General features: G+C 36.9%; 1 protein-coding gene across 1 annotated transcript in view; it reads left to right on the top strand.

Annotated features, from left to right (window-relative positions):
• HIBCH (3-hydroxyisobutyryl-CoA hydrolase) overlaps positions 1-24,986 on the top strand; it is a 114,919-nt gene that overhangs the window by 68,167 nt on the left and 21,766 nt on the right. The window contains exons 8-11 of the mRNA XM_045806334.2: positions 6,574-6,719; positions 8,700-8,786; positions 13,427-13,485; positions 14,195-14,276. Of these exons, the coding sequence (XP_045662290.1) occupies positions 6,574-6,719; positions 8,700-8,786; positions 13,427-13,485; positions 14,195-14,276 (374 nt within the window). The remainder of the gene's footprint in view (positions 1-6,573; positions 6,720-8,699; positions 8,787-13,426; positions 13,486-14,194; positions 14,277-24,986) is intronic.

The following is a 24,986-nucleotide window of genomic DNA, read 5'->3' as shown; positions in this document are numbered from 1 at the left end:
AGAAGCAGGCTCCTCACAATCAGAGAGTCCAACACGGGGCTCTATCCCAGGACCCTGGGATCATGACCCTAGCTGAAGGCAGATGCTTAACTGACTGAGTCATCCAGGCCCCCTGATAGGTGGATGTTAAAGTCCTTGCATTTCTGGAATAAATCCCACTTGATTGTGGTGTATGATTCTTTTACTGTATTGTTGAATTTGGTTTGCTAATACTTTGTTAAGGATTTTTGCATCTATATTCATCAGGGATAGTGGTATGTAATTTTTGTTTGTTTCAGTGGCGTCTTTAGTTTCAATATCAAGGTAATGCTAGCCTCATAAAATGAGTTTGGAAGCATTTCTTCCTCTTCTATTTTTTGTAATAATTTGAGAAGGGTAATATTAACTTTTCTTTAAATGTTTGGTAGAATTCACCTGTGAGGGCTTCTGGTCCTAGACTCTTGTTTTGGGGGAGTTTTAAAATGCTGAATGAGTTTCATTCTTGTAATTGGTCTATTTAGATTTTCTTTGAGATTAGTCTTGGAGGGTTGTGTGTTTCTAGGAATTTATTTCTTCTAGGTTTTCCAATTTGTTGGCATATGATAATTGTTCGTAGTAATCTGTTATGTGTACACAGTAATCTTTATTTCTGTGATGTCAGTTGTAACTTCTTTCATTTCTGATTTTATTTATTTGGGCTCTTTTTCTTTATGAGTGTGGCTGTGGGTTTATCGATTTAGTTTGTTCAAGGGATCAGATTTTAGTTTCATTGATTTTTTTTTTTTAGTCCATTTCTTCTCTGATCTTTTCTTCTGCAAATTTTAGCCTTTATTTTTTTTTCAATCTAATTCCTTTAGATATAAAGTTAGACTGGGGAATTTTTTCTTGTTTTTTTGAGGTGGGTATTTCCCTATGAACATCCCTCTTAGTACTGCTTTTGCTGCATCCCATAGATTTTGTGTTTCCTTTTTATTCCTATTTTATTTAACCCATTGGTTATTTAGTAACATGTTACTTAGTCTTCATGTGTTTGTGGGTTTTTTTCCAGTTTCCTTCTTGTAATTAATTTCCAGTTTCATACAGTTAAGGCTTGATATAATTGTAGTTGCCTTGAATTTATTGAGACTTGTTTTATGGCCTAACTTGTGATCTATCATGAAAAATATTCCATGTGCATTTTTAAAGTAATGTTCTGTTTATATCTACTAAGTCCATGTGGTCTAACATGTTGATTTTCTGTGTGATCTGTCCATTGATGTGAGTGGGGTGTTAATGTTCCCTTTTATTATTGTATTACTGGATTACTCCCTTTTTGTCTGTTAATATTTACTTTATATATTTAGAGGATTCTGTGTTAGGTGCATAAATATTTATAAATGTTATATCCTCTTCTTGGATTGACCTCTTTATCATCATGTAATGTTTTTCTTTGTCTTTTGTTACAATTTTAAAGTTGGTTTTGTCTTACATGAGTATCACTAACCAGCTTTCTCTTTTCCATTTGCATGGAATATCATTTTAGGTCTGTGTGTGCCTTTAGATCTGAAGTGAGTCTCTTGTGGGCAGCATAGATGGGACATTTTTTTTTTAATCCCTTCAGCCACCTATATCTTTTGGCTGTAGCATTTAGTACATTTACATTAAAAGTAATTATTAATAGGTATGTACTTATTGTCATTTTGTTGTTTTCTGGTTGTTTTGTAATTCTTCTCTGTTCCTTTCTTACTGGTGTATTCCCTTGGACGGTTTTCTTTAGTATTATGTTTGGGTTTCTTTCTCTTCATTTTTTTGAATATCTATTATGGATTTTGGTTTGTGGTTACCATGAGGTTCACATGTATCAATCTGTGTGTGTGTGTGTGTGTGTGTGTGTGTATAGATATATATATATGTCTTTTATATATTTATATTTATATATATATATCATATATGAGATCTGATATATATACAAACATATATTGATATATATATATATCAATATTCAGTCTATTTTAAGTTGAAAGTTGCTTAAGTTCAAACACATTCTAAAAGCCCTACATTTTTACTCCTCCCCCTCCTTTTCATGTCATATTTTACATCTTTTTATTTTATGTATCCCTTGACTACTTATTGTAGTTACAGTTGATTTTACTATTTTTGTCTTTTAATTTTCATATTAGCTTTTTAAATGGTTGATATATATATATATATATATTTTTACTATATATTTACTTTTACTATATTTTACTTTACTATATATTTGCCTTTATCAGTGAGATTTTTTTTTCTTTCATATGTTTTCTTATTTGTAGTTATGGCCTTCTTTTTTCTGTTAAAGAAGACCCTTGGGGAGCCTGGGTAACTCAATCAGTTAAGCATCTGCCTTTGGCCCATGATTTCAGGGTCCTGGGATCAAGCCCTGCATCAGGCTCTCCATTCAGCAGTGAGTCTGTTTCTCCCTCTCCCTCTTCCTCTGTGATCTCTCTCACCTTTGCTCTCCCTCAAATAAATAAATAAAAAATAAATAAATAAAATCTTAAAAAAAAAAAAAAGACCCTTTAACATTTCTTGTAAAGCCAGTTTAGTGGTGATGAACTCCTTCAATTCTATCTCCCCTTCAATTCTGAATGATAGCCTTGCTGGATAAAGTATTCTTAGTTGTAAGTTTTTCTTTTCAACGCTTTGAATATATCCTGCCACTCTCTTTTGGCCTGTAAAGTTTTTTGGGAAAAAATCAGCTGATTGTCTTATGGAGTTTCCCTCTTATGTGACTATTTTTCTTTTGCTGCCTTTAAGATTCTTTATTTTTAAGTTTCACTACTTTTAATTATTATGTCTTGGTGTGGGTCTCTTTGGGTTCATCTTGTTTGGTACTTTCTTTGATTCTTGGACCTGAACAATGTCTGTTTCCTTCCCTGGATTAGGGAAGTTGTCAGCCATTATTTCTTCTAATAAGTTTTCTGCCCCTTTCTCTCTCTTCTCCTAGGGCCCCTGTAATGTGAATATATGTACACTTGATGTTTTCCTAGAGATCTCTAAAGCTACCCTCATTTTTAAAAATTCTTTTTTCTTTTTGCTGTTCTGATTAGGTAATTTCTACTATTCTGTCTCTCAAATGCTGATTTGTCCTTCTGTATCATTTCAGTTGTCTTTCAGCTCTGGTTCTTATATTTTCTCTTTGTTGAAGTTCCTTCATTCTTAAGTGCAGTGAGCATCTTTATGACTATGACTTTGAACTCTTTATCAGGTGGTTTATCTGATAAATTACTTATCTCTATTCCATTAAGGTTCCCCCCACTCCCAGGGTTTTATCTTCTTTTGTTTGGAATGTGTTCCTCTGTCTCCTCATTTCGTTTGACTTTCTGTGTTTGTTTCTGTGAGTTAGAACAGCTACATACCTCTCCTAGTCTGGAAGGAGTGGCCTTGAGCGGGAGCTTCCTCCCTGTAGACTGGTGTGCTTGGCAGCTTTGGCTGGTTGCAGCTGGAGCAGGGATGGGCCAGGAGTATGCTGCTCTCTGGGGTTACCTTAACAGGACGGCTGGGACTGGGGTAGGCACCTTTAGTGGACAGGCACAATTTGTGTGGGCTAGGGATCTGGGACTTGCTTAGGTAGGCCTAGTAGGTTGACTAGAGTGCCTGAACCTTGCTCCCGTCTGCACTGTGAAAGTGGATTGGGTGGGGGCGGGGGGTGGAATGTAAAATGTGGTGCTTGTTGGCACTTCTGACCCCAGAGAGTTCCAGCAGCGCCCTTCCCATTTGGTGGATGCTGTAAGGTTAGTAAGTGGATTTTCTTCACTTACATTCTGATTGCTCTTTAAACAGCTGTGTTTGTTTTGTTTTGATTTTTTTCCCACTGTGCTCAGGGTGGGTGAGTCTGTGCAGGGGCCCCTCAGTGATATTCCTCCTTACTGTGCCTCACATTGGGAGTGGTGTTCCTGTCTTACTGCCTGTATCTCTGTCTCTCCGGCTGTTGTATATGTGGTTCCTTCTATCATTTTTTGTCCAGAAGCTGTTCAATTGGTTCTCAGTTCTTTTTTAACAGGAATTGCTCGATATGTAGATGTAGATCTGGTGTCTTTGTGGAAGAAGATGAATTCAGGGTCTTCCTAAGCCACCATCTTGGACTGCCACCTGAAGTACAATTGATTCCGTATTGACTTTGTGTCCTGCAAACTTCCTAAACTCATTTATTAGTTCTAGTAGATTTTTTTGTAGATTGTATCAGATTTTTTTGTATAAATAATTACATCATTTACAAATAAAGTCACTTTTACATTTTCCTTTACAATATGGATACTCTTTATTTTTCTTGCCTTATTACACTGGGTAGAACCCCCAGTACAATGTTGAATAGAGGTGCTGAGTGTGGGCCTTCTTGCCTCATTCTCGATCTTAGGGAAAACATTCAGTCCTTCAATTAAGTGGGTGGTTAGGTATAAGTTTTTCATAGGTGCCCTTTATCAGGATGATATTTTCTTCTATTCCTAAATTGCTGAGGGTTTTTATTAGGAATGGATTTTGAATCTAAAAAGCCAAAACTTTTTCTGCGTCAGTTGAGGTGATTATTGGTTTTTCTTTTTTAATTTGTTAATGATGAATTGTTTTGATTGATTTTTCAACATTAAACTAGCCTTGCATTATTAGGATGAATCTCACTCTGGTATGAGGTGTTATACTTTTTATATGTTGTTAAGTTTGATATACTAAAATTTTGTTTGGAATTTTTGCATCTGTGTTCATGAAAGACATTGGTCTGTGGTTTTCTTGTAATGTCCTTGCTTCTGGTATGGGAGTAATGCCTCATTTTCTGGAGAAGTTTCTGTATAATTGGTATAATCTTTTTCTGTGTTTGGTAGAATTCATCAATGAAGCCGTCTAGACCTGAGGTTTTCTTTGGGGGAAGGTTTTCAACTACAAATTCAAAGTTTTTAAATATGTAGGACTATTCAAATTATCTGTTTCTTGCACAAACTTTGGTAGGGTGGATCTTTTAAGAAATGTGTCCAATTTATTAGCATAAAGTTTTTCATAAAGTGAAAACTTTTGTGGGAGACACAATTCAGTCCATAACAGGGATTTATCAGTATATAGATGTTATCTAGAGCCATAAGTGCTAAGGAAATGGGGGTCTAGGGATAGCCTAAGATCAAGCCTAGGCACAGCAGCATGTAGGGGTCAGGCGAAGGAAGTAGACGCAGCAAGGGGGAATGGAAAGAAGCAGCCATTGAGACAGGGGCAAAAAGAGAGAATGTAGTACCCTGGAACAGAGGAACGTATTTCAGAACAGACTGTGTTTTCAGTTGGGCAGAGTGCTGCTGAGGCTGTGGGGCAGGTAATATATAATGTAGAAGGCATGTAGAGTGTAGAATGTTGGGGAACTGAAAGAACAGAGTGGCTGGAATGTAGTAAATGAGTAGTAAGAGATGTACTTGAAAAAGTGGCTGGGGACCTTGAAGACTTTGATAAAGTGGTTTTAATCTAGGGGAAATTGTTATGGAAGAGTTTTAAGCAGTAGAAGGCAAAACTCTTTAAGATTTGTGTTATTAAAAAGATCACTCTGGCTACTGTATGGAGAACTTTCAGGAGAAAGTATCAATAGGTCATAGTCATTGGTGGTCTGAGAGGAAGGTGTCAAGACTGGACGGTTGAGTACTCTTTGAGGTAAGTGATACTAGAAGAGAGATGATAGGAGTCAGGGGAAGGCATGAATTCAACTTTAGAGCTATCTTGTTCGAGGTGCCAAGAGATATTTACAATAGAATGCTGCTAATTCTTTCAAGTCTAGGAACTTTTTGTCAAGTAGAATTGGAAAGAATTTTGAATGCTTGTGTTTTTATCTCAATTTCATTAAGTGAAGCAATCTTAGAATAGGTATCTAGTTTATAAAACTAGAGGGTCACAGTTGTTTATGGAGCTCTTAAATACCAAAAAGTACTGTACTGGCAAGAATTTGCATATATGCTATTTTCAGTTGTTACCAGTAGAGAGAATAAGGGAATTTAAAAAAAAGGTGGCCAAGAAAGAGGAAATGCAAGTGATTTTCTTAGGTATAAACATTCTTGGTGTAGGACTAAAGGTTATTGCATCACTTTAAATACCCTGAATATTAGATAATTAACAGAATAGACTATGATTTGAATGGTAGTAATGAATTTTCACATAATATAGCTTTAGATTATGTATATTTTTTCTTTGCTTATCATTTGGAAAGAAAATTTTTTTTATTTAAATTCAACTAGCCAACATATAGTGCATCATTAGTTTTTGATGTGTTCAATGATTCATTTTCATTTTTTACTGTTTCAGAGATTATTAAAAATAGTGATAAGGAAATTTTAGGTAATATTTAATGAGTACTACTTATATACAAAATTATGCCATCAAGTACTTTATCAACTTCTATAGAAATGAGACATGAAAATTTTGAAAAATATTCAAGTTAGAACAATTTAATAGCAAGTCTTTTGTGATACTGATTGCATTGGAAAGTACTTAGTAATATTTTTAGTATAGATTCAAATACTGGAGAGAAATGGCCATATGATCTCAAATAAAGAGTTATATTCATCTTTTTAATTTGAATCATTATTATCGCTCATCATTATTTAATTACAGGACTGTTCCCTGATGTGGGTGGAGGTTATTTCTTGCCACGACTTCAAGGAGAACTTGGTTACTTCCTTGCATTGACGGGATTCAGGCTGAAAGGAAGAGATGTGTATGCAGCAGGAATTGCTACACATTTTGTAGATTCTGAAAAGGTAATTACTTGGATTATTGCATTTGGTGTAGTTGGAATAACTCATACTGCACAGGAAGGCACTATAAGTGTTTGAGATCCCAGGCTTTTGGTTAGACATGGGTCTGAATCCAGGAGCTACTGTTTAAAGCTTTATGACCTTTGGGAAGGTAATTAAGCTCTCCAATCATGTTTCCTCATGTGAGAAATGGAGACAATTATGTCTGGATTCAGGACTGTTTTGCCTGGCACCTTCAGTAAATATTTTTTCATGAATAATTACACTTCGGTTAAAAAAATACCTACTTTAAGAAAATCTAATATATAAGAATCTAAATTTATATATAAAAAGATAGGCTTTTATTTTGTAAAAACATTTTTGAAAGGTCCTCTTGGTTATGAGTTTCCCTACTAGTGCATTTAAGAGTTACATTTGTAAAATATGGTTTTAAAAACTTTTCTAAAGGCTCTTGCAAGGGACACATTACTTAGCTTTGTCTTTTTTTTTTTTTTTTTAATATTGTGGCCAATTTTCTTAGCACAGAATAGCATAGTGGCAAAGAACGTACAGACAGACAAGTTAGGTTTAAATCCTAGCTTGAATTTACTTTCTTATCCACTAGTTTATCCATCTCTATATGGCGATGGCAGTTCCTACCATAGTAGTTGAATCTCTTTGTGGTCAGTGTAACAGAAAATCTAGTTCAAGGTGGTTTTGCCTCAGAATTTCGAGCAAGAAATTTGGGATTTATTCTGCCTCAACTGGGAACTCACTCTCCTTGAACTGGCTTATATTACCCTTGAGCCCATAAGCCAGTTGGACTACATCGACTAACCGACCTTGCTAATGTGTTCCATTTCTGAAACTATGGGGTGAACTTAGCTTTCCAGGAGGAAGCACATAGATCTCCAAATGGATATCTGATCTTGAGCGAGGCATGTTCGGGATAGGAGAAGGGATGTTATAAAAAAGTATGAGAACCTTCTATCACATTGCTTGAAGTTTCAGATCTTTCTCCACGTTAAGGGCATCCACAGCCACATGGAGTAGGTGGCTGTCCCATCTTTCCCTTGAGCTGTAACAGGAAGCAAACGTGGGACTCCCTTATCTACTCTGGAGGGACACCCTTTATTAGAGTGGAATTTAGTTAAGGATGGGAGAGAGCGCTGATCCACAGCTTATTCCCTTTGTCAGCCTGCCCGGTAATAATCTCTACAGTGTGTAGACTGCCATTCACAGGGCCTATACAGGATAACAGAAAGGAGTAATGAATGTTGGTGATGAGACTCGAGGTGGGCACAAAAGATAAAAGATAAATAACCATCTGTCTCATCTGACAAAGTAGAATATGAGAAGTGTAAACAAAGAATATAGAGAAAGTATTCAATAGATTGAAAGGAGGGAAAACTTAAAAGACTGGAAGTTTTCTCATAGAGGTTGCAGTTCAGCTGGGCCATAAGATGAGTATTGTCAGGAAAAGGCATTCTAGATAGAGGAAACATGTAATGAGCAAGCGAGTGGGCAGGAAAGCTTAGCTATGTTTTGGGAACAATAAAAAGTCCCATTTGGCTGAGCATAGACTAGTATGTGAGGGATATAGATGGAGAGTTAAGTGTGGCTATATTGTAGAGCTCTGCATTGACTGTAGTAACCATTAGTCACATGTGGCAATTTTAGTGAAAATTAATTGAAATAAAATTTATAATTCAGATCTTTGGTTGCAGTACTGCATTTCAAGTGTTTAATAGAAACAAACATGAATGTCTCTCTTCTCTTTAGTTTCTTCCATCTTTATCTAATTCCTTGTAAAGCAACATTTGCTGTGTGGGAATGTGTGTGCATTCAACTTCAGAGAAAATTTCCTTCACTGATTCAGCTGAAGAGAGCACATCATAATTTTAAGACACGTATTTTTAAAAAGAGTACAAGGTTTCTTAAAAAAAAAAGTCCGTGTTTGTATTGGGGTTCGAATCTGTTTTCCCTTTTTTTTTTCTCTTTTAGTTGGGCATGTTAGAAGAAGATTTGTTAGCCCTAAAATCTCCTTCAAAGGAAAATATTGCAGATGTCTTAGATGCTTACCATGCAAAGGTAATCTCATCAGTATTCTAACTTCAGATTTTAATTCATGGGGAAGGGGAAATGATTGAAAAATTAGCAGTTGGTGAATGTTATAGTTTGTAGATATAAGGATGCTGGGATTTATTAACTTGAAGGCTTGATGGAAGGATCAGAGCTTCAGAATTGTTAGGATAGACATCCAAGAAGATGACTTCTTTGCCACACAACAACACAGCTTATCTTCTCATTGCTGGTGAATTTCAGCGTGTAGCCTTGTGATTGGCCCTTGCAAGGGCATTTTGCAGTGCACCGTGACATTTCTGTAATGGATGGTTCAGTGTTGACGCTGTTGAGCTGCTAAAGTGAAACTCTGGCGCATATCTAAATATAATGATAAAATATATTTCAGTGTTCACTTTTAATTCCTGATTTATGTTGTGTAACTTAAATTTTCTTTTAAGAGCCAAAAATCTATAAAAATGTATATGACTTCTGGTAAAACATGACGGGTTGAATACATGCTCCCTTCTAGAACCCCACTAAGATTGTAACAAAGGAATAAAAAAGGCACAAATCCTCAAAGACAAATAGAACGGAAGAGGAGACAGCGGCAGGTATGAGATGTCAATATTTTGGAAACTTGAAAACAGAAGGATAAGGGCAGCTACTTTACATTTGAGAGCACTGAAATATCTTATCCTTCAGTAGGGGAAGCCAGTAAGAGGCAAGCCAGTTCTTGCTCTATACCCTCTGTAAGGTACCAGAGTCCCCTGAAGACTGGGATGTGGAGATGGGCAGAAAAACAAGAGGATCCCTGCAAATTTTTATAAGGAGCAGTTAGGCCTCCGGGAGTCTCCCTCTTGTAGCACCAGCTACCCTTTCATGGCTTGGCTGAAGAGTAGAAATTTACTGCTTAGGTCAAATCAGATAGACCTAGCTGACCGCAGGGGAGGGTGAAGTGAAGTGCTCTACTAAAAAGAGGCAGAACATATAAATAGGAAGACCTCTAGCCTCTTTGCCTAGTTAGCTTCCAGACTATTAAATATCCTCTCAGTTTGGGCACCTGTAACAAAAATACCATAGGCTGAGTGGCTTAAACAATAGAAATTTATTTTTCACAGTTCTGGAGGCTGGGAACTCCAAGATCAGGTGTCAGACAATTAGATTCTTGGTGAGGACCTGTTCCTGGTTTACAGATAGACAGACACCTTCTTTCTATATTTTCACACAGCAAAGTGAGCTCTCTCAGGTCTCTTCTTATAAGGGTACTAATCCCATCATAAGGACTCCACCCTCTTGACCTAATTACCTCTCAAAGGCCCCACCTCCAAGTACCATCACTTTGGGGATTAGAGTTTCAATGTGAATTTTGGGGTGACACAAACATTCAGTCAATAGTACCATCCCAGTCCTAAGCAGTACATTTGAAGAAAAAGGAAAAAACCTGTAGATATTGACATTTGAGGACATTCCCCCCTCAACAATGAAACATCCAGGTCTTTGCCTAATCATTTTATAATGCCTCAGACAGTTGTCAGGCCTATAACTGTGATCAACTTTACACATAAAGCTACTTAATTTTAGTACTTCATGCTAAAAATTTTTTTATGGCAAGCATAAAAACAAATTGGTCAAAACAAAAAAGGCACTTCAAGCAGTGCAGGGAAAAGGAAACTTAGAAAAACTGTAATTGTTAAAACTGTAATTGTTAAGAGGAAAATATTTCATCTGTGAAATAAGAATAGATGTAATATAGTAGTCAAAGAATGAAAAAGAAATGTGATAACAAAAGGGAAAAAACCCCCACAACAGATTAGATTAAAATTGAAGGTTGCGGAGAACTATACAAGGACAAAAAGGATAATAAGATGGAAAATGGAGAGAAAGGAACATTAGAGGTATCATTCCAAGAGATCTACATCTAATTATTAGGAATTCATAACAGAGAAGAGATAGGGGAGGAAATATTTAGAAAAATAATATAAAAATTTATTCAGAACTGAAGAAGATGAAAATGGATTGACTGAATCCCTGAACGCTCAGTGCAATGAACATGAACACAGAGCACGTGAGGATTTCATCCAGTTCTGTCAAAGCATTTGGCAGTCTCTCGTGTTGGGGAAATATAGCATGGGTTGGCGTGGGTGGGACTTGAAGGGCTTTAGAGAGCTCTGCTAAACATGGGGGTATTAGTCTACAGATGAAGTCGTCTTGGCCTTTTCAGTTTTTTCTCAGTGATTTGGGTGAGAACATTGACAGCATTTTGATCAAATTGATTTGAAACTAAGAAAAAAAGGTAAAAGAATATGGATTTAAAAAAAGCCTTCAAGTTTAGAGTGACCCGTTTAATAGTATCAGTGTGAAAGGTAATAAATGTATGGGAAAACACTCCCTGTGTTTTCCTTTATTGTCACACTACTACCACATTCACAACACTTCTGACATCAGATATGTGGGTTTTCTACACATCAAGCAATTCAATGCAACACCACTTGGGTGTCCTAGAATTCATTTTGGTAGTGACACTGTCTACCTGGAGTTAGCATCAGATCCTACAACCTAAGAGCTCAGTCCCACAAGACTGACCCCACTTCAGATGCCAGTCACAAGTCCTAGCTTGTCACCTGTACTTCTGATTGGCCACAAATCAGGGTTCTCATGACCCCTTCCTTGGGTTTGATAATTTGCTAGAATTTCTCACTGAACTCGGAAACACTTAGTGTTTGTTGGTATTATAAAGGATACGGTAAAGGATATGAATGAATAGTCCAGTAAAGGGTACACAGGGCAAGGTCTGGAAGGGTCTCAAGCCCAGGAGCTTCTGTCCCAATGAAGTTGGGATGTACTACTCTCCCCACTCGTGCATGTGTTCATTAACCTGGAGCTCTCCAGACTCCATCCTTTTGGATTTTTATGGAAGCTTTATTACATAGTCACTATTGATTAAGTTATTAGTCATTGGTGATTGAACTCAATCTCCAGCCCCTTTTTCCTCACTGGGGGTGGAGGGAGGGAGGTGAGAAATGGTGGTAGTGTTGGTATGGGGCTTGATTAGAAAGTGGGACTGAAAGTTCCAATCTTCTAATAACTGGTTGGTTCCCCTGGAGACCAGCCCCATTCTTAGGAGCTTTCCAAAAGTCACCCTGTTAACATAACCATGATGGAAAGGGGCTTGTTATGAATAACAAATGGCCCATTTCACCTTAATTTCAGGACAAAAGACCAAATACAACAAAAGATACTCTTCTTAAAGAAATTTCAAAGTCTTGGGGAGCTGTGAGCCAGGAACAAAGAACAAATACATGGGCAAAGACCAAATATGTATTTATTATTTTATTTTATTTTTTAAGATTTTATTTTTAAATAATCTCTATACCCAATGTGAGGCTCAAACTTACAAGATCGAGAGTCGCATGCTCTACCACCTGAGCCAGCCAGGTGCCCCTGTATTTCTTATTTTAAATCACAGAATCAGAGGGGCGCCTGGGTGGCTCAGTCATTAAGCATCTGCCTTTGGCTCAGGGCGTGATCCCGGGGTCTTGGGATCGAGCCCCACATCAGGCTCCTACGCTGGGAACCTGCTTCTTCCTCTCCCACTCCCCCTGATTGTGTTCCCTCTCTCGCTGGCTGTCTCTCTGTCAAATAAATAAATCTTAGGCTGGTGATGGGTATTAAGGAGGGCACGTGTTGCATGGTGTACTGGGTGTTGTACGCAAGTAATGAATCATGGAACTTTACATCAAAAACTGGGGATGTACTGTATGGTGACTAACATAATAAAAAATATTATTAAAAATAAATAAAATCTTTAAAAAAAATAAATCACAGGATCACAATAGAGATAAGTGAAAATTTTGTATTTCAGTCCAAAGTACCAAATTTATAAAGTACAGCATTGGAAAAATGTAGCCTACAATAACACTGGGTTAAAAAAAAAACAAAAAGGCAACATAATAGAACTGCCCCCAAACTAACTCAGACTTAGTCCTATTAGTAAAAGCGTTGTATCCAAACAAACAAGGATATGTGCAGCCCTGATGCCCTTTGCTATGATTTAGTCATACCCATAGCTAATGTGTACATTCCACACTTGATAAACTGGAACTTGTATGTAACAAGGGCCTGACTGTGAGGGGACACAAAACTGCATTTTGTGAGAAAAGAGGTGGAAGCAGGATTCACTAGGCCTATAAACATGAGAGGACTTATTCGGTCCAGAATTTTTGAAAAAAATCCTAAGTATAGTTATTCAAGCACTGGGAGTTCCTTCTCAAGCTACTGTTTTCTCTCCCTGGAGGTCAGTGCTACACAGATATCAGGGATGTGGTAGGAGTTTTCTGTATCAAATGGAAATTTGGGCTGGATGATGTCTCAGGTCCTTTATAATCTTTAATTCATTGCCATACTTTAATGATAATGTAGCATATATAATAATATATAAATAAAAGTGAAGGAACATATTTTGAATTTGGCACATTTAAGAGCTAGTCTGGAATAACACCATCTGAATTTCGAACATGTGGTAGCTATTTATGAGGCTGTTGGATATAATTTGACTGAAAGTGATAATCTGTCACAAAGTGTATCATTAAATAGGATGACATTTTAAAGGATTTTTAGAAGATTTGGATTACTTCAAGTGAATTACAAGATTTTTCTTTTTTAAACAGTCCAAGATTGATCAAGACAAGTCTTTTATACTTGAGGAACACATGGACAAAATAAACAGGTACTTAAAGAGAGGTCTCAGTACATCTATTCTTTTGGAAGGACTATATTAAATTGAATTTGCTAACACTGTAATTGCATTGTGTTTAATGCACTGAATTCTGAGATCAGATAGTATAGTGCTTTTATTTTTTCTCTTGGAAGTAGCTTCTTGTCTACTCTTTCAGGGAAGAAATAAGTCCATTATACTGAAATAATCTATCGTGTTGATTCATTTAGTGCAAAACTTTTTTTTTTTTTTGATGGGAAAGAGGCTAGAAAATAATAATTGAATTATCTTTTATCTTCATAGAGTCATTTTTTATGAAGGTCTTATGAAGCTGATCAGCAAAAGATTTTTTGTGCAGTGATTTGAGAGATTGATAGACTGGCTTAAGGAACAGAAGGGGAGGATACAAACTATTGGAAAATAAGATAACTATCTCCACATTTTAGAAGCATCAGTTTTTCACAGTTAAGATATTTATTTGTAGGTAATAGATGCAAGAAAGCATAAGAGAAAATTTAGGCTTTATTTTGCATTAATAAAAGTAGACTGCAAACACTTACCCAGAGAAGCAAGGTTTTATTTCACCATCCTGTAAAATAGCTTGGAAAATTTTTCATAATTGAAATGGAGTTTGGGGAAAACCTGTGTTTAGAGTCATTTCTATTTTGGAAAGAAGAAATCGCTTGCAGATTGGTAAAATCAAGTGTTTCCTTTTTTCTAGTTGGTTCTCAGCCAATACTGTGGAACAGATAGTTGAAAATTTACAGCAAGATGGTTCATCTTTTGCCCTAGAACAGTTGAAGGTAATGTATGGATCATTTCTGTCCTAAGTGTGGTGAATCCTTGTGGTAAGGAAGCCTCTCTGAAGCCTCTTGTTTCAGAGCTCCATGGTGGTGACCCAGACCACTGCACAGGTTTTTGTTTTTGTTTTTTTTCTGAACTCATTTGAGCCTCAGAAAGCATTTTCGCAAAACCTTTATCTAAACCCACGTGCCTTGTCTACCTGTTGGATGTTGACAGTAAAGTTGAGCTGTTTTTAGGTCCTGGGACTGTAACAGAGAAAGACTTCAGTAGGCATGTCTCATCTCCCAGGAGTCCTCCTTGTCCTGGGGACAAGCATTAAGGACATTTTTATTAGATAGGTTGGCCTACTGGAGTGTAGTCTTTTTATAATATATTGAAATTCTGCCATTAATCTATAAATTCAGTTGAATATGGTCAGATCAGTATATGGTCTTTCTAAGCAGTAGGTTTGATTAAAAAAAAAAAACTTTTAAACTAGTAAGAGGCCCCATCTAAGCTGAGTTTTAAGCAGTGTTTGTCAGTGTTAGGCACACTTGGATCTTTCTACGATGTGACTCAGCTGGTAACAGCAAAACAAAAGCTGTTTTTGTATAAAGGAGTGCACGAGTACTGACATGCTTGGAACCATGAGCATGAGACTTGGAATGTTTCAGACATACACAGAGGAGAGAAAAAAGTGTGTTTCCTTTTACTTTATAGAAAAGGTGTTAATAGCTTGCCCTTATCTGATAGTATTTTTCAGTTGATAGGTATAATTGTCACATTTCAGTTGTCACAAAACTTACAAAAAATTTTAAGTTTCACCTGTGAAGATGAAAACACTTCCCCATTGTTACTGTATTGTCTGTCTTTTTTTAAAAGATTTTATTTGAGAGCTGCTCTTGCACACCAGGGTGGGGAGGGAGGGGCAGAGGGAGAGGGATAAGCAGACTCCCCACTGAGCAGGAGCCTGACAGCCCAAGGGGGGGGACTCCATCCTAGGACCCCCTGACCTGAGCAGAAGGCAGACACTTAACCACTTAACCAACTACGCAGACACCCCTCTCATTGTTAACTATATTCTTAAGGTGGAAATCCCAAATTAGTCTCTTAGGGTCTTATTTAGTAATTGGAATTCTGTTAACTTTCAAGGATAGGCATAAATTAGAGTAGATAGATCAGTCGTATGTTTTCTTAACTCACAATAGTAAATTAGTGTGAGTTTTAACAGCTTTTAGGAATGCTTGCTTAAATCTAGATAATCATTTTATATTTCAAGGATTCTAATGTTAAGCTGGTTCTTTTGTTTCCAGAGCAATATAGAAACTAGTATTCCTCTTTTTTTCCCCCGAGCAATAGGGCCCAATTAAGTATGCGCTTAGTAATTTCATTTGAGAAGAGTCATGCAGCACATTACCTCATACCTATATGGTGTCACTTTAAAGCAGTACAGATATGCAAAATGACGTATTATTTTAAAACTACTGTCCTACCCCAGAACTGAGGGATAGAACTCAATATTTTTTCAGTTTTCTTTCAATTCTTCTGGCATTACGATTATTCTGCATTGAGAAGAGGGTACCTGGCAAGCCACTCATCATAGCTAGGATCACTGTAGGCTAGGATGAGTGTAAGCACTCTCATCAGAAGGACAGGTTTGGATTTTTATTCAGTTGGTCTATAGCTCAAATATGACTCCAAAATATTAGTATCTGCTGGGAACAATATGATGTGAGGATCAGAAAATCCCCACGGAGGCTTCCCTGATGGAGCTTAGATGCAGGGTTCATTTTAATGGTCTCAACCAGAAACATACGCCAAAAACAGCCCTGAAGGTGAAAATAGCTCTTGGTGCCTCAGTGAAAGGTTTGCAGATGAGATGTTTGAACAAATTTTTGAAAAGATTCTAATACTTGTGTCAGTAAGCTTCTAGGATTGCTCCTAACCCCTGTGGGCCCTTCAGGGACTCCTGTCTTCATCTAGTCTTTTTATGGTCCAAGTTGCAGCCATCTACTCATGTTGCCCATGGGGAAGGACATAATCTTTTCCACATACTTACTTATCATTAAATAAAAACATAAGTTTTTGTAAATCCTTTCTTTAGATTTCTAATTTTTTTTTTTTTTTTTTTTTACTGCTAATCACTGTAGGATAGCATGGGTTAAAAAAATAACAAATAGGAGTGACTCATAAATTCTTTACAACTGATGCAATTTTCATAGTACCTTAGTTTATGGCTTCTCATGTCCTTTCTTAGATTTTCCTTCAAAGTTCAATACTTTTTTTTAATACTTGTGGTTGGAATTCCTCTTATCTCCTTTTAATCCCCCTTTAGGTGTATGTTGTTCATGATGCCAAACAATCCACGTAAGCTATTTGGGCAATTCAGATGTCACAATGCATAGCTCGCATTAGGGAAAACTTAACCAAAGTCTCCAATTGCCATACCCTTGTGTGTGTGCGTGCACATTTTATTTGTGGTAAAGTACATTTAAAAAAGACCATCTTAACCATTTTTAAGTATATAATTCAGTTTTGTTGAGTATGTTCACCTGGTTGTACAACCAATCTCCAGAACATTGTCATCTTACAAAACTGAGTGAAACTTTATACCTATTAAATAACAACTCCCCATTTTCCTCTTACCCCAGTTCCTGGCAACCACTATTCTACTTTCTGTTGCTGTAAATTTGACTCCTCTGGTTACCCCCGTAAGTGGAATCATACAGCATTTGTCCTGTTGTGATTGACTTATATCACCTACCGTAATGTTGAAACATGTTGTAGCATGTACCAAAATTTCATTCCCTTTTAAGGCAGAATAATATTCCATTGTATGTATATACCACATTTTGCTCATCCATCATTGATGGGCATTTAATTTGGGTTGCTTCTACCTTTTTGCTTTTGTGAACAATGCTGCTATAAACATGGGTATACAAATATCTCTTCAAGACCCTGCGTTTAATTCTTTTGGATATATACCCAGAAGCCGAATTTCTGCATTATATGGTAATTGTGTTTTTAATTGTTTGAGGAAACTCCATGCTGTTTTCCATAGCAGTTGCACCATTTTATATTCCCACCAATAACAGTGCATATAGTTTGCCAACTCATTCTTTTCTATCTTTTTTCTACCATCCTGATGGCTATGAGGTGATAGCTCATTGTGATTTTGACTTACATTTCCCTAATGATTAGTGATACTGAACATCTTTTCATATGCTTGCTGGACATGTCTAGTTCAAGTCCTCTGCTTAGTTTTTAGTTGGGTTTTGGTTTTTAACTTTGAGCTGTAGGAAGTGCTATCCTGTTTCATCTCCCTTTTCCGGTAATAAGACTAGCACGTTTGCCAAAGTAAAGAAGGTTCTTCAGGGCCAATGAGGGAAGTGTTCATTTTTGTAGAATTGCAAGTGATACCAATAATCAAATATGAGTAGAAGAGATTGAGACCCTACTCTCCCAAAGCCCAACTGTGTCAGCAAGGACACTAAGCCAAGGAAAGGTATTTCAGTAGGATCACTAATCCTTAGGAGTGCTGGAGTACGAAGTCCATGGCCAGAGAAACGAGAACAAGGAACAGTGGGTCTAATTAGTATCCAGGAAGGTGTTCCTGAGCAAATGGCCAGGGAAACCAGTGTTGCTTTTGACGTGTCTTTTACGTGTTTATACTTGGTGATTGATATAATATGACATAATATATGACATAATGTAATATGATAATATAATGTAATAGGATAGCCTATTGTGTTAAAGGCTGAAAGGGCATATAAGTTCCTTTTTTTAATATTAAAAAACTTTTAAAATTCTTTGGAATTTCTTCTTTCTAATTACCAGTGTGGGATTTATGTATTTATTTGATTTTGAATGCTCATTTTGTGAAGAATAAAAGAAACTCAGTCTTATACTTGAAGTTAATGTATAAGAATATGACAAGCTCCTATAAAGTCATACATGTGAAAAACTGGGGAAAAAGGAAAGCTAAGAATAATTAAGCATAGATTTTAAGAAAGGACAGCAGCAAAATATTAGAGAAATTAAATTTAAAAGAGTACTAAACTTTCTGTAAGCTTTAAGAGTTAGCCATGTACTGTATTATTTAAAAATAAAGTGACAGGTGTTCATGAAAAATTAAGTGCTACAGAAATTGTTCTTCTGTTGAAAACAACTAGAAAACTGGACAAAATATATGAAACAACCTTGTTAATGTTGGACAATGCAGGCAGCACAGGACTGTGATTCCTGAGAGGAAGGAAACAAATAGGAAAACCCTAAGATTGACTTGGCCTCCTTCCTGCGGGAATTTTCAGAACATTGATCTATACATGTTTTAGGTAAAACTCTACCAGACCAGGGAAAGAACCAGAGGAAAGCTGTAGCCTGAACAGTTAACAAGACTCACACGGGTCTGGGAAGAGTTTGTGTTGCCATCAGCCAGAAGGTTTACACTTTAGTAGTGGGGGTAAATTAACACTAAAGTAAAGGCTGCCCAGAACTCCCAAGATAATTCAGTGGGGAAAAGATAGTCTTTTCAACAAATGGTCCTGGAACAATTGAATATCCATATGCAAGAGAAAAAAAGTACTTGACTCTTCCCTTGCACCTGTAGGGGAAGAGAAAATTCTCCTGTCTTCTTAGGGTCTCCAGCCCAGCCTAAGAATTAAACTGACATAAGCCAGATAGATTAACAGGAGAAAAGCATACAGATTTTATTAAATTTTTACATGTACATGGGAGCACAAGAGAATGAAGATCTAAACAAACAACCAGAGCAGGAAGCTTTTGTACCTTTTAGACAAATTTGTGAAGAATTGACAAGAGAAAGCAGTTTGGTCTAGTGGTAGTAAATGGTGAAGAAGTAACTGGGAAGATAAGGGTTAGTTTAGCAAAGTTTATTTGTATAGATGTCTTGGCCCCATGTTCCCTGTCTCTGATGATAAGAATGTCTTCCTGCTGCTACACGGAGGGCATCTTTCACATGGGAGTTTTATTTCCTGGAAAAAAAGGTGGGTCATATTATTTCTTCAGTGCCTTTAACTCTAAATAATCAATATGCCGAAGTGTCATATCTTGAGGTAACATGCTCTGAACTCCTTCCCACCGTATGCAATTCAAAGCGGATTATGCACCTAATAGTAGGAGATAAAGCTGTGCCACTTCTAAAAGAAAACATAGAAAATCTTTGTGACTTTGGGTTAGCCAAGATTTTTTAATGCAAAAAGCAAGAACTGCAAAAGAAAAAAACTGATAAATTGATCTTTATTATAATTAAATACTTTTCTTTTTTGAAGAAAATAAAGAAACCACAGATTGGGAAGAAATATATTTGCAAAACTTGTATCTGATAACAGGACTTTATTGTATATAAAGAACACGTACAAGTTAATGAGAATACAAACAGTGCCCCTAGAAAATGGGAATCTAGACACTTCACCAAAGAGCATGTGTGAATGGCCAGTAAACACATGTAAAAATGCTCTAGATGTTTAATCATTAGGAAAATGCAAATTCAAACCACAGTGAGATGTCACTGTGTATCTGTTAGAGTGGCTAGAATTTAAAAGGTTGACAGTACCAGCCCCAGTGTTGGTAAGGATATGGAACGTCGACCACTCACACATTGCCAGCAGGGAAGCAGTTTGGCAGTCTCTTACAAGTTAGATGTACATTTACTGCAAGACCCAACAGTCCCACCCCGAGAGATTTACCCAAGAAAGATGTAAACATATGGCCACACAGATGCCTGTACTCACACGTTCATAGTAACTTTATTATAATGGCCAAAAACTGGAATACTGCTCAACTGTAAGAAGGGAAGAGCGCTACACGAAACAACATGGATGAATCTCAGAAGCGTTGTGCCAAGTGAAAGAAAGCAGACACGACACACAGGACTACTTACTTATGATTTTATTTTTATGAAATTCTAGAGAATACAAAATTATAGGGATAAAAAACAGTTACCTGCGGGTAGAGTCTGAGGGAAGGAGAACTCTTCGGGGTGATGGAAATATTCCAAATCTTGATTGTGGGAGTAGTTGCACAACTGTATACATTTATCAAAGGTTACAGAACTCTACACTTAAAAGAGTGAATTTTATATCTAAGTTACACCTGAGTAAAGCTAATTATTTAAAAAAATCAAAATGACATACCAAATTATATTTTAAAAAAAAGTTTGACCTATAGAAGTAGGCATTATGTTTGCTAAAGGTGCCCATTACACTGTGCTGTTTATTGCTACCAGTAAGAGTAATTTAATGGCAGTATTGATGCGTACATTGTGTCTTTGGGGAAGGAGTACAATAAACCTTAAGGAGAAAATACATCAATTTATGTAAACAGGAAAATAGCTTTCCAGTCCACTGATGGATTGATTATCAGTGATCCTAAAACAGTATCATGAGCATTTGGGATATCATGAAAGAGCAGTACTTGATTCTTTAGACATTATCTTTGCATTTTATTTAAATTGTTACGGCTTTTAAGGAATTACTGGAAAAGTCTTAAGATTGCATAAAGCACTCTTGTTGGACTGGCTCTAAGCCTTTGCTGAAGATAAAAGAAATACCAGTGCCCATTTCTTTAAAATGCTATTTGGTCTTTATATAATAATATGACCCTCCAGAATGATATAGAGTATATTTTAAAAAAATATTTCTGAGAAACTGCAGTATACCGTGAATTAGACTGACTTGCTCTAGTTCAGGTATTTTATATTTCTGTTGGTTTACTGTCAATCTGAACACTTCTGGAAAAGATTTATAGATAAAAGTACAAAATATGTTAAGATTATTTAGAAAAGTATTCACAGTTCATAGTATAGTAAATATAAATGATCTAAATATACATGAATTCCTAATTGTTGGGGTTCCTTCTTTTGGAGTTAAATCCGACAGAGCCTAGACTTTTAGAGAATGTCATAAATGACATCCTTTTTTTATAAAGAAAAAAAAAAACCTCTAAAGCTCATTTTCTAAGATCACCTACTAAATCAGAGAAGGGGTTGGACTTCTACGTCTGTATCAGCCCTTCAGTCAACCTTGAGGCCTTCTTGGTAGAATTCTTCTAATTGTATCATCATAGGCTTGTTGAATACTGTTCTTTTAATTGTATCAATATAGGTTTTTTGGGTAATGCATGTCAATGCATGTATGTTATTGAGTATTCCGGTAGATGCTGAGGGGAAGGGCAGAGGGAGTATCCTGAGTTTTTCTTTTGCTGGAAATTCCTTAGGATTTGATAAAGCTTAACAAAAGAAGGGTTCTTAGGATTCTTACCAAAAAGGCAATGACTATAATGCCGATAACACCCTGAATGCAGGAATGAATGTCCTGTTTACTGTTGTCTCCTCTGAAGTGTCTAATGTATAGTAGATGCTCACTAATATTGAATTGATGAGAATGTGAATTATTTGATAAAAATAAAGGAAAAAAGAAGTGGCTCTTTGGCATACATGAGACAGCTAATTTTTAAAGGGTCAGATAATTTAGTTACAACACTAACCAGTGTTTTACCAAGAAGTAGAAATATGTTCATCAGGTTGTGTGGTTGCAACATTGTAGCCGTACACCTGTCTGACATAGCTGAAGATCCAAGTCCTAAACATGTATCCAATTTTCTGGAATAGTCTCTGTGTTCCCTTTTTAATGAATGAGGCTATATTACCTGAGCTCCTTTAACTCTCTTCCATCATCCTTTTGATTCCTCTAACGTGTCTCACTTTCTTGCCGAGGGAAACATCCCCATTTGTGCTTTCATTCCATCCTTTCCTGCCTCATTTAGAAACTACTTGGCATCAGTCCTCTCCCTCTTTCAGTTATCTTCAAAATTTTACCTTCTTAGGTGAATGCACATTTCCTTCTGCCCTTATTTTCAAAAGCTTTCCTACTCTTACCAAAAGCCTTCTCTTAACAGTTTTTAATCAAGCTACAATCCTGACTTAGTCTTCCCTCTCTTTCCATCAAAATTACACAAGTAAGTTTTTATTAACTTCTTTCTACCACCTGACATAATGTCTTCTCCATCTTTGTTCTTTTTGACTTTTCATCAGCCTTCGACATTGATTACCTTTATAGCCTTGCATGTAGAAAGAAGTAGGCTTTGGAGTTGACAGGGTTGGGTTTGGATTCCTCTCTGTGTGACCTTGCATAAATTCTTATCAGGCTGGTTTCCTCATTTATACAGTGTGCATACATGTGAACATCTTTGAGAGCTAAGGGAAATGTGCTCAGTACGTATTCCATCCCTTCCCTTCCCTTTTTGGCTTGGTTTCTGACACTTTGCACTATCCATTTTTGAGGTGGGTAGTATTACAGTGTCCATTTACAAATGAGGAAACTAGATCAATCATGTCAGAGGTGGTGGAGCTGGAATTCTATGCTGAGTTGTTGGACTTTATAGTTCAAACCCTGAGTCTCTGTGCCAAATTGCCAGTATACTAAGAATTGTTGGAAACTAGTTTTCCTTGGGTTGTCAATGCACTATTTTATTTTATTTTTTATTTTTTGAATTTGGCATTCCTTTCTTTAAAATATTTTTTGTTATGTTAGTCACCATACAGTACATCCCTTGTTTTTGATGTAAAGTTCGATGATTCATTAGTTGCGTGTAACACCCAGTGCACCATGCAATACGTGCCCTCCTTACTACCCATCACCAGCCTATCCCATTCCCCCACCGCTCTCCCCTCCGAAGCACTCAGTTTGTTTCTCGGAGTCCATAGTCTCTCATGCTTCACTCCCCCCTCTGATTACCTCCCCTTTCTTTATCCCTTTCTTCTCCTACCAATCTTCCTAGTTCTTATGTTCCATAGATGAGAGAAACCATATGATAATTGTCTTTCTCCGCTTGACTTATTTCACTTAGCATTATCTCCTCCAGTGCCATCCATGTTGCAGCAAATGTTGAGAAATCATTCTTTTAGATAGCTGAATAATATTCCATTGTATATATGGACCAAAACTTCTTAATCCAGTCATCTGTTGAAGGGCATCTTGGCTCCTTCCACGATTTAGCTATTGGGGACAGAGCTGCTATGAACATTGGGGTGCATGTGGCCCTTTTCTTCACTACATCTGTATCTTTGCAGTAAATACCCAGTAGTGCAATGGCTGGATCATAGGGTAGCTCAATTTTTAACTTTTTAAGGGACCTCCACACTGTTTTCCAGAGTGGCTGTACCAACTTGCATTCCCACCAACAGTGTAAGAGTGTTCCCCTTTCTCCACATCCTCTCCAACAATTGTTGTTTCTTGCCTTGTCAATTTTTGCCATTCTAACTGGCATAAGGTGGTATCTTAGTGTGGTTTTGATTTGAGTTTCCCTGATGGCTAATGATTTTGAACATTTTTTCATGTGTCTCTTGGCCATTTGTATGTCATCATTGGAAAAGTGTTCATATCTTCTGCCCATTTTATGATTTGTTTGTTTCTCGTGTATTGAGTTTGAGAAGTTCTTTGTAGATCTTGGATACCAGTCTTTTACCTGTAGTATCATTTGCAAATATATTCTCCCATTCCGTGGGCTGCCTCTTAGTTTTTTTGACTGTTTCCTTGGCTGTGCAGAAGCTTTTTATCTTGATGAAGTCCCACAAGTTCATTTTATCTTTTGTTTCTCTTGCCTTTGGAGATGTGTCATGAAAAGGTTTGCTGTGGCTGATGTCGTAGAGGTTGCTGCCTATGCTCTCCTCTAGGATTTTGATGGATTCCTGTCTCACATCGAGGTCTTTCATCCATTTGGAGTTTATCTTTGTGTATGGTGAGAGAGTGGTCAAGTTTCATTCTTTTGCATGTAGCTGTCCAATTTTCCCAGCACCATTTATGGAAGTGACTTTTTCCCACCGGATGTTTTTTCCTGCTTTATCAAAGATTAGTTGCCCAAAGAGCCTAGGGTCCATTTCTGGGTGCTCTATTCTGTTCCATTGGTCTATGTGTCTGTTTTTGTGCCAGTACCATGCTGTCTTTGTGATCACAGCTTTGTAGTATAGCTCGAAATCCGGCATTGTGATGCCCCCAGCTTTGTTTTTCCTTTTCAACAATTCCTTGGCGATTCTGGGCATTTTCTGTTTCCATACAAATTTAAGGACTATTTGTTCCAATTCTTTGAAAAATGTCATTGGTATTTTGATCGGGATAGCACTGAAAGTGTAGATTGCTCTGGGTAGCATGGACATTTTAACTATGTTAATTCTTCCGATCCATGAGCATGGAATATTTTTCCATCTTTTTGTGTCTTCTTCAATGTCTTTCAAGAGTGATTTGTAGTTCCTAGAATATAGATCCTTTACGTCTCTGGTTAAGTTAATTCCAAGGTAACGTATGATTTTTGGTGCTATTGTAAAGGCGATGGATTCCCTAATTTCTCTTTCTTCAGTCTCATTCGTGTATAGAAATGCAACTGATTTCTGAGCATTGATTTTATATCCCGCCACATTACTGAATTGCTCTATAACTTCTAATACTTTGGGAGTGGATTCTTTTGGGTTTTCCATATAGAGTATCATGTCATCTGCGAAGAGAGACAGTTTGACGTCTTCTTTGCCGATTTGGATACCTTTTATCCCTTTTTGTTGTCTGATTGCTGTTGCAAAGACTTCTAGTACTATGTTGAATAATAATGGCGAGAGTGGGCATCCTTGTCGTGTTCCTGATCTTAAGGGAGAGGCTTCCAGCTTTTCCCCATTGAGAATGATATTTGCTGTAGGCTTTTCATAGATGGTTTTTATGAGA

Source organism: Ursus americanus, chromosome 1, assembly GCF_024610735.1.
Source record: "Ursus americanus isolate L20-20 chromosome 1, mUrsAme1.1.p, whole genome shotgun sequence".
NCBI lineage: Eukaryota > Metazoa > Chordata > Mammalia > Carnivora > Ursidae > Ursus > Ursus americanus.
The sequence above is the reverse complement of the archived record's forward strand: the minus strand, read 5'-3'. Positions and strand labels throughout refer to the sequence as shown.